Source organism: Gracilinanus agilis, chromosome 2 (assembly GCF_016433145.1).
Source record: "Gracilinanus agilis isolate LMUSP501 chromosome 2, AgileGrace, whole genome shotgun sequence".
Classification (NCBI taxonomy): domain Eukaryota; kingdom Metazoa; phylum Chordata; class Mammalia; order Didelphimorphia; family Didelphidae; genus Gracilinanus; species Gracilinanus agilis.
Genome location: NC_058131.1, coordinates 436,053,081 through 436,067,574, shown reverse-complemented (window position 1 = coordinate 436,067,574; position 14,494 = coordinate 436,053,081). Strand labels below are relative to the sequence as shown.

At 39.0% G+C, this 14,494-nt stretch overlaps 1 protein-coding gene across 1 annotated transcript in view; it reads left to right on the top strand.

The window, feature by feature from the left end:
* Nucleotides 1-246: 246 nt before the first annotated feature.
* Nucleotides 247-14,494, top strand: part of TEDC1 (tubulin epsilon and delta complex 1) — a 99,097-nt gene continuing 84,849 nt past the window's right edge. The window contains exons 1-3 of the mRNA XM_044659933.1: nt 247-402; nt 524-614; nt 6,444-6,646. Of these exons, the coding sequence (XP_044515868.1) occupies nt 247-402; nt 524-614; nt 6,444-6,646 (450 nt within the window). The remainder of the gene's footprint in view (nt 403-523; nt 615-6,443; nt 6,647-14,494) is intronic.

The following is a 14,494-nucleotide window of genomic DNA, read 5'->3' as shown; positions in this document are numbered from 1 at the left end:
TCTACCCCAAGATCCAGAGACCTTTCCCGCAGCTTCCCTGCAAGATCTTTCTCCAAAACCTCCCTAACCAGCGGCTAAACTAAATTGCTAAGCCCTTTATGAATTTGTGATTCTAATTGGTTCGTAGCGTCAGGGGCGGGGACGAGATTTCCCTCTAGCCCTGGTGATTGGGGAATTCAGAAAGAAGGAGCCTCTAATTGGGCGCAATAATTGCGGAAGAAAGGGCGGGTAACCTCGAGGTTCCGAATGGGGCGCCTGGGGCGGCTGGGCCGGCGGCCGCGGGGAGAAACGGGTGCTGGTCCCGGGGCCCTGCCCAGGGCCATCGCGGCGTTGAGCAGAGCATTACCTGGGGGACCCAGCCCCGAGACCTTCCGCAGGGCTAAGTTCGACCTCCCGGAGGCGGTGAGAGAAGGCGGGTGCCGAAGGGGAGGAGGCCTGCGCTTCGGTAGTGGGGGTGGACGGGTGGGTTGGGCAGGGTCGGGGCAGCTCCCACAGGTTCCTCGGACCGAGTCTCCTCTTGTAGGTCGCAGAGCTTTGGTCCCTGCTTTTCTCCCTCCTCTGGCTCATTCATCAGGAGGATAAGGTGTACCCCAGGGGCCCTCCTGACGATCTTGGTAAGTAACAGCCACATTCGCCTTTCCTTCTGCTGTTTCCCCAATTCATCCTTGAACTTCCTGGAGCTAGTGTTACACTCTCCCACCTGTCTGCCCTGCCTTCTGGTCATCATTGACCTGGAAGGGACTGAGCAGATCTAAGCCATTCACCCCTCCCCCATTTACTATTATAAAAACTCACAGTGCAGGGAAGATAAACAGGGAAGAATGTTTAAAAATATCTTTTGTGTTAAAAGAAGTTTAGGAATACAAGATGGTGTTTGTGTATGCATATAGAACTTTTAATGGAATGCAAATCCAGTATTTTATTAATTATTCAAGAATCCATCAACAAGTATTGAGCCAAGCACTGTGCTAGACGTTGAACGATACAAATTCTCTGGAGAATTTACATTTTATCAAGAGAGACAACATAAATATATATAGAACAAATATATAATTTAATTTGGTAGTTACGTGCAAGATTGTAGAGTGGGATGGCACTAGCAGCAGAAGGAGGATCAGGAAAGACTTTTATTATTGAAGATGATACTTGAGCTGTATTTTGGAAGAAAGGGATTCTCTGAGTCAAAGAGTTAATTTGCAAAGGCAATAGGGAACCACTGCACTTGGTTGAGTAGTAAGAACCACAAATTCAAGATTTTTGGAAGTTGTGTAGAGGAGAGCTAGATGGCACAGTGTATAGATTTCTGGGCTTGGAGTCTGGAAGACTTGAATTCAAATCTGGCCCCAGACATTAGCTGTCACCCTGGGCAAGTCACTTCACCTCTCTTAGCCTCAGTTTCCTTATCTAAAAAATGGGATAGTAATAAATCTACTTTGCAGGGTTATTGTGAGGATTGTAAAAGGTAGTTTGGACTTATAAGCATTTATTAATAAAAAGAGATATAGAGATGGTGAGAGACTGGAAGGTATCAGTCTAATTAGAACTGATTCTTCATTTTGCTGGCCAAGGTCCTGATCCCTCAGCAGCCCAGCTGTTCACCAAAGATCAAGAGCCAAGATAAGCCAGTGCTTAGACAGTTTAGAGAGCCAGTCAGTCCAGGTCTGGAAGTAAAAAAGAGACAGAGAAGAGAGAGGGAGATAGATTTCAGCCTTATTAATTTAAGGTAAGATCAGGTCCCAGATTTCAGCCCATCGTGGTCCCCTCCATGTTGTGCTGCCCTTTGCCAAGTGCCAGCCCAAGGAGTCAATCTGTTCAAGAGCCAAAGGAAAAAGCCCTGCCAGGTCATTAGATATGACAATGGGTACCATGGGATGGAGGTATTTTATTTCGCACAGGATCAAATGAGATAATAATTGTAATACATTTAGCACAATGCTTTAGTAGTACACATAATTGTTATCAAAAGTAAGTAAAGTAAATAAGGTAATCTGAGTAGAGTCAAATGAAACGCAATTTGGGTGTGAGGAAGGATAATGGGGGTATAGGAGGTTATAAGGAGATTGGAGGAGGAATGAAGGTATGGTAAGGTATATAGGAAATAAAGGAAATGGGTATGTAGGAGAGGGCAGCTCAAACAGATTTATTCCCACAGGCTTGAGACAGAGAATACAGGGAGGAAACTAGGGCCAGTAAGAAATGTTTAGGTTTGGCTGAAGGTTTTTTTTTGTTAGTTTCTCAAGTCTCTTGAGGGAGGAGTCGAGAGGACCCCTCCCTGCCAGTCAAACTGATGGCTGGAGGAAGTCCTTGGGTGGGTACTTCCTGCCAAGATGGATGCCCCAGTTCTTTTAAGAAATAAAAGAAAAATGATTCCTTCCCCTTGAGCCCTTGTCTTAATTTTCGACACAATGATTCACCACAGGGTTTGAATAGGTAAGAAGAGGATTTATTAATACCAGGGTCAGTCAGAAGGGGAGGGGGTTCAGGATTTTCTAACTGCTGCTAGGGAGAGGGTGAGGGTGGGGGATGGGTCATGGAGAGGTTTAGACAGAGAGAGTCTGGCTCTCCCAGTCAGGAATATTTGACTGCCTTTTAAGTAAAGTTTCTATCAAATAATTAAAACTAGGGGCAACTTATTTGAGGATACTCTACTAGCCTATAGAAACTAAACCCACAATGTCTAATCACCAAGCCCTCCCTTCCACCAGGACCCAAAGGAAATTCAGGTAAGGGGAGGGATGGAGATGGGAGATCAGGGAGAGGTCCAGAGAAATGAGATAGGTCCAAATTTCCCAAGACAAAATAAGCACAGGCCAGGGCTGAAGTAATTAGGCCAAAGCCAACAGGTTAAACCAAAGCAAAAGCCTCCAGCCACAGCAAAAGCCAGAAGGCAAAAGCCTTGTCAGTTGGAACTTCACCTCTATTTATAGCTTTAAGTTCTAACTGACTTTCTGAAGATTCTAAGATGTTTAACTGACTTTTTGTGACCATTAGAAATTACAGAAGCAAAAAGTTTCTTGCATTACATAGTATACCATATAAATATCAGCTATTATTATAATTTATTAATCCAGTAAAAGTTACCAAGAAGGATCAGTTAGGCAAGTAGGAAAACAGAAGAATCATCAGTCAGGCACATAGAACTAAGAGAGAAGAGTGTCATGAAACTTAGGGAGGCAAGAGTGTCAAATGTGGAGATATCCTGAAGAATAGAATAGTATTACAAAACCTCAATGTTCAGTATAGTTGTGAGTTCAAGAAGAATCAAGTGTGAGAAAAAGCACCATCAGATTTAGCAATTCAGGAATCACTAGGAACTTTGGAGCTCATCAGCAGCAGTAGCAAACATTTATTAACTCTTACGCTGAGGTAATTGCCAGGCATACCTAGAACAGTTTCAGTTGAGTGATGAGATCAAAAGCCAAATAAAGAGGTTTGAGGATTGATTAAGTGAGAGAGGAAGTGAAGGTAATGGGGCATAGAAGACAATGAAGGCAAGAAGAGGGACATAAGGTTTAGTGAAGGATGTAGACACTAGAGCATATTTGAAGTTAATTGAGAAGGAGCTAGGAAAAAAGAAGAGGTTAAAGAGACAGGGGGAATGATTGAGCCAGCTGGAGAAGGTGGAATGGGATTGTGATCAAGGGACATGTAGAGAAGTTGACTTTGGCAAGGAGAAGGTGTTTCACATCCAATTGGAGGAAAAGAGAGAATAGAAGATGTAAAGAGATTGAAGTGAAGAGAAGAGAGATCTCAAATGGCTTTAGTTTTTCCAGTAAAGTAAAGCAAGACTTTCAACTGAGAGTGTAGAGAAATGGAAAGGAATGGGAAGCCTGAGGAGAAAAGAAAGATTGGGAATTGTTTCTCTGGTAAGAGAAATAGGGAATTGAGGAATAAAAGATTAGGAAGTGGGAAAGTGAAGTCAGAGTGGGAATAGTGGCCTAAGAAAGTATTGAGGAGGGAAGGCATTGGCAGGAGTGATGTGGACAAAGAATAGATTTAGGAGGAATGAAGCATAGGGAGAGATGGAAAGATAAAGGAAAACCATAGGGAGAGATGGAAAGATAAAGGAAAACCATAATTTTTTTTTTAACCCTTGTACTTCGGTGTATTGTCTCATAGGTGGAAGATTGGTAAGGGTGGGCAATGGGGGTCAAGTGACTTGCCCAGGGTCACACAGCTGGGAAGTGGCTGAGGCCGGGTTTGAACCTAGGACCTCCTGTCTCTAGGCCTGACTCTCACTCCACTGAGCTACCCAGCTGCACCCCATCATTTTTGATTATTGAAATAAAACCCTTAGATAATGTCGAGATTCAGGGTGTGACCATTCTTGTGCATAGTTAAGGCAGAATGGAGGAAAAGTTGTGGGATTTGAGAAGATTGTAGGACTATGAAGATAGGGTGTTTGAGAGAGGATCTAGATGAATGGTCAAGGGCAGGAGTTGGGGAGATCTCTGAAAGTACAAGTAGATGGAAGGAGTTTAAGAGAAAGAGGTCTAGAATGAAGGAAATGGCAATTCCAAAGGACATAGTAGATGGAGTGTGAGGTGGTGGAGTCAACAATGTGTTATGATTACCAAAAAATGTTAATAGTATAAGGAATTAAATTGAGTTTGACTAAATATATGAGAATTCTAAGATAATACTATGGTTGCCGATTTAAAAATATTGTAGCTCAAGTCAAATTGACTTTTAATATTTTTATTTACAAAAAAGTGGAAAGAGTGAAAGTAGAGAAAGGTAAAGGAGGGTAGAGAAGAATTCTAGCCTATCCTTAAATATTGCTCTGGTCCCTGGCTCAACCCAGACAGGGCTAGTTAACCCCTCAGCTAGAGGACTTGGTGGTGAATTAAACAAGGATTCAACCCATGTGGCCTCCTCCAAGAAGGGGAGGCCTCTCCGGAACTAATCTCTTCAAAAGCTAGGAAAGGAAGGTCAGCTTTTCACTCACCCATTTTGTAGCTCCAGACCGAAGTCCCAGTCCAAGATCCTCCAAGCCCCAGATTAAGGATGAAGACCCCTTTGGACAGGAAGTTCAGGACTTTTATAGTTCTTTTTCCATGTCACTTCCTATCCCTTCCTGTCCCTTCCCCTTTTCACATGGGCCAATCACAGCTTCCAAATTGCCTAGCACTGCCCAGAGGGTCATTGTCTGTGGGATCCACCTTTCATTCTCTGGAAGGTATCAACTCTTATCAAAGGATTCACAAGTTTCTGACTGATTGAATTAAAAGGGTGGAGCTCTCCAAGTAAGTAACAGTGAACTTAGTATTAAGTAGGGGTGTTTTTTAAGGGTTTGGTTGATTTAAAAACAGTCAAAGAGAATAAAGGATTCCCTTTCACAATAGATCTAAGTTTCTATTAGGGTAGGTAGATAATAATTCTGTTTTGCCCTAGTCAGATTGCATTTGGAATGTTGTGTTCAGTATGAGGAAATTAATGGATAAACTGGAGAGGAAGCTTATTAGGGTGGTGAAGGATTTTGAAAGTGCTATTTGAGGATTATCCCAGAAAAGAGATTTAAGGAGAAAGATAGATGTTTTAAAATATTTTAAGCAGTCAGGTGGAAGAGGAATGAGACTCTTTCTACTTTAACAAAGTACAGAACTAAGAATAGTGGATGAAGGAGTGAAGAAGAAATTTGAAGTTGATAACATTCCTAACAATTTTTGAGATCTCTCAATATATAGAATATGCTTCCTGAGTGAATAGTGGGCTCCTTACTGAAGGTCTTTAGACAAAGACTGGAAGACATTTGTTAGTTATGTTGTAGAGTAAATTCTTGCTCAGGTTCAGGTTGGAAGGAATTATTTATTAAGTATTTACTATGTGCTTTACAAATTTTATTCACTTAATCTTCATAGCAATCCTGAGAGATATGTGCTTTTATGATCTCTATTTTATAGTTAAGAAAACAGAGACAATCAAAGATGAAATGACTTGACTAGGGTTATGTAGTTAGTAACTTTCTGAAGCCAGATTTGAATTCAGGTCTTTTTAATCTCAGGTCCAGTGCTTTATCCATTGTGCCACTCCTAGTTGACCTTCCAAGTCCCTTTCAATCTGATGATTATTTGATTCTGAAAAGGAAGAAGCAGATTCAGACCCTGCCACTTGGAAACTCATATCTTGGGGGCAGAAGGATGTCTTTTATATTAAAATGATAAAAGAATTATACAGTGTTAGGTGTGATAAGTGCAAAATCCCAGATGATTTAAGAATCTTAAAGACAAGGAGAGGTAGGGCTAAAATAAAACAAATAAATAGAAGCACTAAAGTAGGGATGTATATGCTGTATGTTGGGATGATGAGATTGTTCTCTCAGGGGCTTAGGTTACTAATAAGAGAAGAGGAAGAGAATATGCTAGAGAGGTTGACATAATCTGGTTGGCCTGGCTTGAGCCTTTGGTTTAATTTTTGCTTATATTCTCATTTATGCTTTCCAGAGGGCCGGATCCGATTTGTAAAGTGGGTACTTCATTGCCATGGCTATGGGAGACGACGTTTTTATCAGCTTCCTGAAATTGACTCTCAAGGGAGCTGTGAGCTATTGCTGGCTTTCTCTTGGCTACTGGCATACCTCAGCCTGCCAGAGCAATTTCTGTTCCTAAGATGTGTGCACCAGAGTGATGGTGTCTGGATCTCCTCGGTGAGTGTATATTCTTGGGAATTAGGGTAGGGGTGGGGACTCTTTGGGCACAGGAGATATTGGTTGGTATTGACTGGCTCCTGTTAACCTTTCTCCCTTGATTCCCAGGCCTCTGCTTCTTTCTTCTTCCAGCCTGGATTTTTCTTTTTCTAGACCCATTGCATAATGGGAAACAGACTTTTGGTTTCTTCATGCTCCTTTTCCTTCAGTCCCAGAGTCCAGAGTTAGCAGCAATCATGTCCAATGATTTCACAACTCCTAAGTACAGGGAAATAAATAGGATTAAAGCAACAGATATCAAAAAAGTTATGCAATTTCTTTATATCTCAGAAATTATGCTAAAAGTCCCTTTGCTCATTGGAAAAATGGAGTTTAACCTAATCATTGATCATTTAACAAACATTTAAGTATCTACAATATACAAGGCCCTCAATTGGTCTTGTTAACCAGACACATCCAACTTTAGTGCATCTTTTTATTCCCCCCTCCCTATTTTTATTTAGCTGATGGTCTCTTTTTTTAAACCTGATTAAAATAGAATATTTTTAAAAGTTATTTAAAAACATTTTAATTTATTATTTATTGTTGACATTAAAATTTTCTTTTGAATTCCAAATTCTCTCCCTCTATCTCACTGCCTACTCCATCCATTGAGAAGGCAAGCAATATGATATCAATTACATATGAAATTATGTAAAACATTTCGATATTAATCATATTTCAAAAAATAGCAAGAAAAAAGTGAGAAAATTGTGTTTCAGTTTGTACTTAGGGTTCATCAGTTCATTTTTTCATCATGAGCTTTTGGAATTGTCTCAGATCTTTTACAGCTGATCATCGTTACAACATTGCTGTTAGTGTGCATGATAATCTCATTCTTCTCATTTTTATTTTGCATCATTTCATATAGGTTTCTGAAAGGCCCCCCCCCCAATTCTTATAGCACATTAATACTATGCTACAACTTGTTCAATTATTCCCCAGTTGATAAATCTCCTTTCTATTCTAGTTTTTTCCTACCACAAAGGGAGCTGCTATAAATATTTTTTTACATTTAGTCCTTTCCCTTTTTCTTTGATCTCTTTGGGGGTAGTAGTAGTATTCACTAAGGGATACAATTTTATAGCCTTTGGGCCTAGTTTCAAATTGTTCTCCTGAATGGTTGGGCAAGTTCACTACTCCACTAGCAGCAATTCATTAGTATACCAGTTTTTTTCCTCATCCCCTCCAGCATTTGCCATTTCTGACCTTAGAGATGTTTTAACTTTAATGATTTTTTTTATGACTATAGATACCTCTGATTTCTTCTGAAAACTGCCTGTTTATATCCTTTGATCATTTGTCAATTAGGAAATGGCTCTTATGTTTATAAATTTGTTCTCTACTCAGTGTATATATTTGTGTGTGTGTGTGTGTGTGTGTGTGTGTGTGTGTGTGTGTGTGTGTGTCTGTATATGAGAAACGAGTCCTTTGTCAGAGAAAATTGCTGTAAAATTTTTCTATATTCATTCATCTAGAGTACTTTTTTTTTTTTAGCATAGTGTAGTTTCCCTGATTATCTTTTAAAATTAGATCTAGTTTTGCTTTTGCTTTGCCTGAGTATTATAATTGCTGCCCCTACCTTTTTACTTTAGCTAAAGCTTATTAGGTTCTGCTCTGTCCTTTTATTTTAATTCTTTTTGTGTCTTTTTTATTCAAGTGTGTCTCTTGTAAAGAACATATCATTGGATTCTGGTTTCTAATCCATTTTTTATATGCGTTCATCCCATATATATTCACAATTATGATTACTGTGTTTTTCTCCATCTCATTTTCTTCCATTTCTTCCTCTTTTTTTATTCTGTCCCTCCTAAAAGTCTTATTTTGCTTCTTACCACTGCCTCCTTTAATCTGCTCTTTCTTTTGTCATTCTTCTCCTCCCTCTTCTCTAATTCGCTTCCTCTTCTATTTTCCTATCGTATTACATTTCTATACACAACTGAACATGTATGTGTACATGTGTACATACATATATGTTTATATGTACACACACATATATTCTAGTGCTTGCAAGTCCTTCATTTCATTTTTTTTTCTCCTGAATGATTATACTCAATTTTGCTGGGTAAATAGATTATTCTTAGTTGTAATTCTAGCTCCTTTGCCTTCAGAAGTATCATATTCCAATCCCTCTACTCTAATTTAGAAGCTGCTAAATTTTGTGTGATCTTGATTGTGATTCCATGATATTTGAATTATTTATTTTTAACTTAATGTATTTTCTCTTTGACCCAAGAACTCTGGAATTTGACTGCAATATTCCTGGGAGTTTTTATTTTGGAATCTCTTTCAAGAGATAATTGATGGATTCTTTCTGTTTTACCCTCTGGGTAAATTTAAGATATCATGATGGTTTTCCATTTTTTTTAAAACTCTTATCTTCCAACTTAGAATTGATACTAAATATTGTTTCTAAGAAGAGTAATAAGGACTAGGCAGTTAGGGTTAAATGACTTGCTCAGAGTCATGTAGTTAAGGAAGTGCTTGACAACTTCTTGAAATATATTTCTAAGCTCTTTCTTTGATCATGACTTTGAAGTGGCCCAGTAATTCTTTTATTTTTTGACCCAATAATTCTTAAATTTATTTCTCAGGTCAGTTTTTCCATTGAGATATTTTTTCTTCTAGTTTTTCATTCTTTTTACTTTATTACTTTGTGATGTTTCATGAAGTCATTAACTTCCATTTGCCCAATTCTAATTTTTTAGGAATTATTTTCTTCAGTGAGTTTTTGTACCTTTTTTCTGTTTGGCTAATTCTGCCTTTTTATCCCAGACTACTGACTTTTGCTCATGTTGGGGGCAGAGTAAGAAAGACAGTTAGCCACTGGCAGAATCATAGCTTTAGATGAGACCTCAGAAGCCATCTAGAGACACCTAGATAATGCAATAGACAGATTTCTGGGCCTATAGTTAGGAAGATCTGAGTTCAAATGTGGCCTCATATACCTGTGTTACCTTGAGTAAGTTACTTAACCTTTGTTTGCTTTAGTTTTCTCATTTGTAAAATGGAATAATAATAACATCTATATCCTAGTTGTGAGGAGCATATGAGATCATTGTAAAGCATTTAGTCCAATGCGTTGCACACAGTAAGCACTATATTAAATGTTAGCTATTATTATTATTATTACTACCTAGGCCAAACCATATCTAAATAGACATCCCCTCTAAAACATAATCATCAAGTACTCATCAGTAACCAACCTTTGCTTGAAGACTTATGAGAGGAATTCCATTCCTTTTGGATTCTTTTACGAAGAATCATCTTGGCTTTATTAATAAGAGGTCATGACAGAGCAAATTAATTTCCTATTTTGATAGCAGAGGAATACTTTAAGTTTAGTTTACCTAACTTTTAAGAAAGCTTTTGGCAGTCTTTCATATTATTTTTGTGGAAAAGATGGAGCAATATTAGCTGCATAATATATGGATTTGGAACTGGTTCAGTGGTCAGAGTTAATGGTTCTGTATTAAATTTGTAGGTTATACACCTTTTAGCTTCTATCTTTGTAGGAAGTATTCTTGTTTAGGTAAAATTTGGATTAAGTGTCCCCTGAGGACTTTTTTATGATACCTTTGAGGTCAGATTTGCCTATTTTGGATTAAAAGAGAAATACTTGTAAGAAATGCTTAAAGGGGGCAGCTGGGTAGCTCAGTGGATTGAGAGCCAGGCCTAGAGACGGGAGGTCCTAGGTTCAAATCCGGCCTCAGACACTTCCCAGCTGTGTGACCATGGGCAAGTCACTTGACCCCCATTGCCTACCCTTACCACTCTTCCACCTATAAGTCAATACACAGAAGTTAAGGGTTTAAAAAAAAAAAAAAGAAATGCTTAAAGCACAGCCTCTGGCACATAGCAGGTATTACATAATGCTTATTTCCTTTCTTTCTCTTCCCTTAAGCTCTCATTCATTTTTTTTTAAACCCTTGTACTTCGGTGTATTGTCTCATAGGTGGAAGATTGGTAAGGGTGGGCAATGGGGGTCAAGTGACTTGCCCAGGGTCACACAGCTGGGAAGTGGCTGAGGCCGGGTTTGAACCTAGGACCTCCTGTCTCTAGGCCTGACTCTCACTCCACTGAGCTACCCAGCTGCCCCGCTCTCATTCATTTTACTTATTATCCATACTTTGTGCACTCATGATTAGGCAATTGAGATAATGGATTTTTTTTGCTGGCTCTTTTCTTAGATTTTTGTTTCTTGTGAATTTCAGGGCTGTTCTTTTTCTATATTGTAACTATTCTTAGTATTGTTATAATTATTGAGAGTCTCTTGATTTATTTGAGATGGTAAATTGATGTACAGAGAGAAATAAGATGACCCTTCTCCCTTTTAACAGTTGCCCAGGCAGGATCCTTCAGGTCTAAGAGGTTTATCCCTTCAGGACCCTCCTGGGGTTAATTGATATGTTGATTTGGGCTCTTTAGCTAGGATAATGCCTTGTATTCTGGTATAAACATAATCTCTGGGTTGGAAGTTGTGTAGATCAAAATCAAAAGGTACTCTTTGATGTATCAAGCCTAATTTGTGAAGTTGATTTAATCGTTGCTTGAGCAATTTGATATATTCATATAGCTTGCATTCCATACCTAGGTGTGATAATTTGTGAATGCTTTGAGGTGCTTTGCCATGGAATGGTGGATGTCCATACAGCATTTCAAATGGTGAAATATGTGTGATGCTGTTGGGTTGGCTTCTTAGGTGGAATAGTGCTAATGGCAATGTATCAGGCCATTTCATATGAGATTCTGCACATAATTTTGCTATAAGATTTTTTAGACTTTTATTCACTCATTCAATCTGTCCGCTGGACTGGGGTCTAAATATTGAGTGAAAGTGTCTCTTAATTCCTAATATTTCATAAACTGTAGCTAGAATCTTATTTGCGAAATGGGACCCAGAATCTGATGCAATATGTAATGGTATAGAGAATCTAGGTATTAATTCTCTTAGTAAGATTTTCACAACAAAAGCTGAGGTGTTACGCTTTGCTGGAAAAGCTTCTGGCCATTTAGTTAATCTATCTACTGTTACTAAAGCATATCTATAACCATTACTCCTTGGCATTGTGATGTAATCAATTTGTAAGCGTTCAAATGGTGTGTAAGCTAAAGGTTTTCCTCCCAGACTATGAACTTTTGTGATTGTCTGGTTGTAATGCATACAAATTTTGCACCTCTGTGAAATTCTCATAGCAACTTCATATATGCCCCTTGCATTCCAATACCTATTTATAGAATCTGCCATGCCCAGAGTTCCATAATGCCCTTTCTGGTGTAGTGCATTGCAAAATGTGTAATATAAGGATTTAGGTAACATCGGTTTTCCATTTGCTCCTAACCAAACTCCATTAACAAGATATGCACTGTGATGTTTCTTCCAATCCTTCACTTCCTTTGGGGAGTATGCATTTTTTAGATCTTCTTCCTCCACCAAAGATAAGTTCAGAATTGTCAGAGGTCCATATCTTGCTGCATATCTGGCAGGCTCCTTTGTTCCCTAATTCGATTGGTCCTTGGGCTTTTGTATGAGCTTTGCAATGGATTACTGACACTTGGCTGGTAATTGGATTGCATCCAACAACTGATTAATTAAATTGCCATACACTATTTGTTTGCCATTTGATGTAATGAAACCTCGATTTTTCCAAATTATGGCAGAATGATGGACGCTCGAAAAAGCATAATGAGAATCGGTAAAAATGTTAGCTTTTAGATTTTCTGCAATTTTTAGAGCATAGATTAAGCCCATTAATTCTGCTCCTTGAGCACTCATGGTAGATGGTAATGATGAATACCAAAGGGTTTCAGAGGCTGTCACTACGGCTGCTCCGGTATATCTCTGATTGCCTACTACATATGATGATCCATCTGTGAATAAGGTAATATCAGGGTCTTTCATTGGTTTATCGTCTAAATCAGGTCTTGTTTTATGCATGATGTTAAGTGCATCTTCACAGATGTGTAGACTTTCTCCTTCCAGAGGTAAATCTGGAATCAGAGTTGCAGGATTTATGTTTCTGCACCGGTGAAAAGTTATATTTTCACTAGCCAACAGAATCGCTTGGTATCTTGATAATCTCTGAGAAGTGAATGCCTTTAAGTTGGTGTTTCTTAAAGTAGATTCCACTTGGTGTTGGGAAAATACTTTCAGTTCACTCCCTAATACCAAGGATGAAGATTTTCTAATCATGATGGCTACAGCAGCTATGGCTTTTAAACAACTAGGCATACCACAAATCACTGAATCTAACTTGGAGCTGTAATAAGCAACTAGTCTAAGTCTATTTCCAAATGTTTGTGTGAGAACACTAGAGGCTATCCCTTTGTCTTCATGTACATATAGTAGGAATGGTTTGTCATGATCAGGGATACCTAGGGCTGGAGTTGATAGAGTAAGTGATTTCAATTTCTCTAATGCATGGATATGTTCTTTATTTAGCTTTAACGGTTCTGGAACTTCCTTCTTGGTTAGCTCTATCAGAGGTCTTGCGATGTAAGCATAACCTGGAATCCAGTTTCTACAGAAGCTCATTATTCCTATGATTGCCCTGAGTTGCTTTTTGGTCTTAGGCAAACTCAAATTTTGTATATCTTGTGTTCTCTTTTTGGAAATTCTTCTGGAGCCTTTCTCTAGGATGAATCCTAAATAATTTACTTTTTCCTTCACGAATTGAAGTTTCGATTTGGAAATTTTGTGGCCCCTTTTGCCTAGCTCTTTGATCAAGTGTACGCTATCAGTATAACAGACTTCAGCAGATGGTGACATTAGCAGGATGTCATCAACATAATGTACCATTTTGCTATCAAGGAATGTTATCGACTCAAGGTCTCTCTGCAGAATTTGGCAAAAGAGTGAAGCTGAATCTGCAAATCCCTGGGGCAAACGCGTCCAGAAGACAGATTTACCCTCCCAGGAGAAAGCGAACAGCTTCTGGCTGTCTCTGTGCAGGGGAACAGAGAAGTACGCAGAGCTCAGGTCCAGAACAGTAAACCAAGCAGCTTCAGGTGGAATTGCTGCAATGATTTGCGATGGACTTGGTACCACGGCATAGGTCTTTTGCACATGGTCATTTATTGCTCTTAGATCTTGAACTAAATGCCATTGAGTCTTCCCATCAGGAGATAATTTTGCTTTCTTTATTGGCATGATTGGTGTATTGTATTGCGAAAATCCATATTTTAATATGCCCTGCTCCAATAAACTCTCTATGATGGGTTTCACTTCTTCTATCGCTTCTTGACTAAGTCTGAACTGAGGAATTCTTGGAGGTAAGCCTTCTTTCACCTCTATCTTTACTGGTTCCGCTGACAATATCCTGCCCACCTCATTTGAATTTTTAGCCCACACATAATCTGGAATATCATCTGGAACCTCATAGATGTTATCAGTTGATTCGTATGATGGTTCCTCACTACATGTGTCTAAAAATAAAATGGGATGGTGTTTCAGAGATCTCTTAGGTATGTGTAAATAAATTTGCCCATCCGGTTGACATTGGATGGTTGCAGCCAATTTGCATAGAAGATCTCTTCCCACGAGGTTTGAAGGACATGATGGCATCAATAGGAAGGTGTGTTTAAGAGTCAGAGGTCCAAATTTTAACATTTTAACTTTTAGCTTTGGGACTTGTTGTGCTACCCCAGAAGCTCCTCTTACTCTTAAACTGCCTTGAAATTGACATCCTTCAGGTGGTTCTCGTAGTAAGGAACAAGTTGCCCCTGTGTTGAGTAATCCCTCATAGTGTACTCCCCCGATTTCTAAAGTAACTAAGGGTTCTCCACTGTCATTGGACTTCACTGGCACTA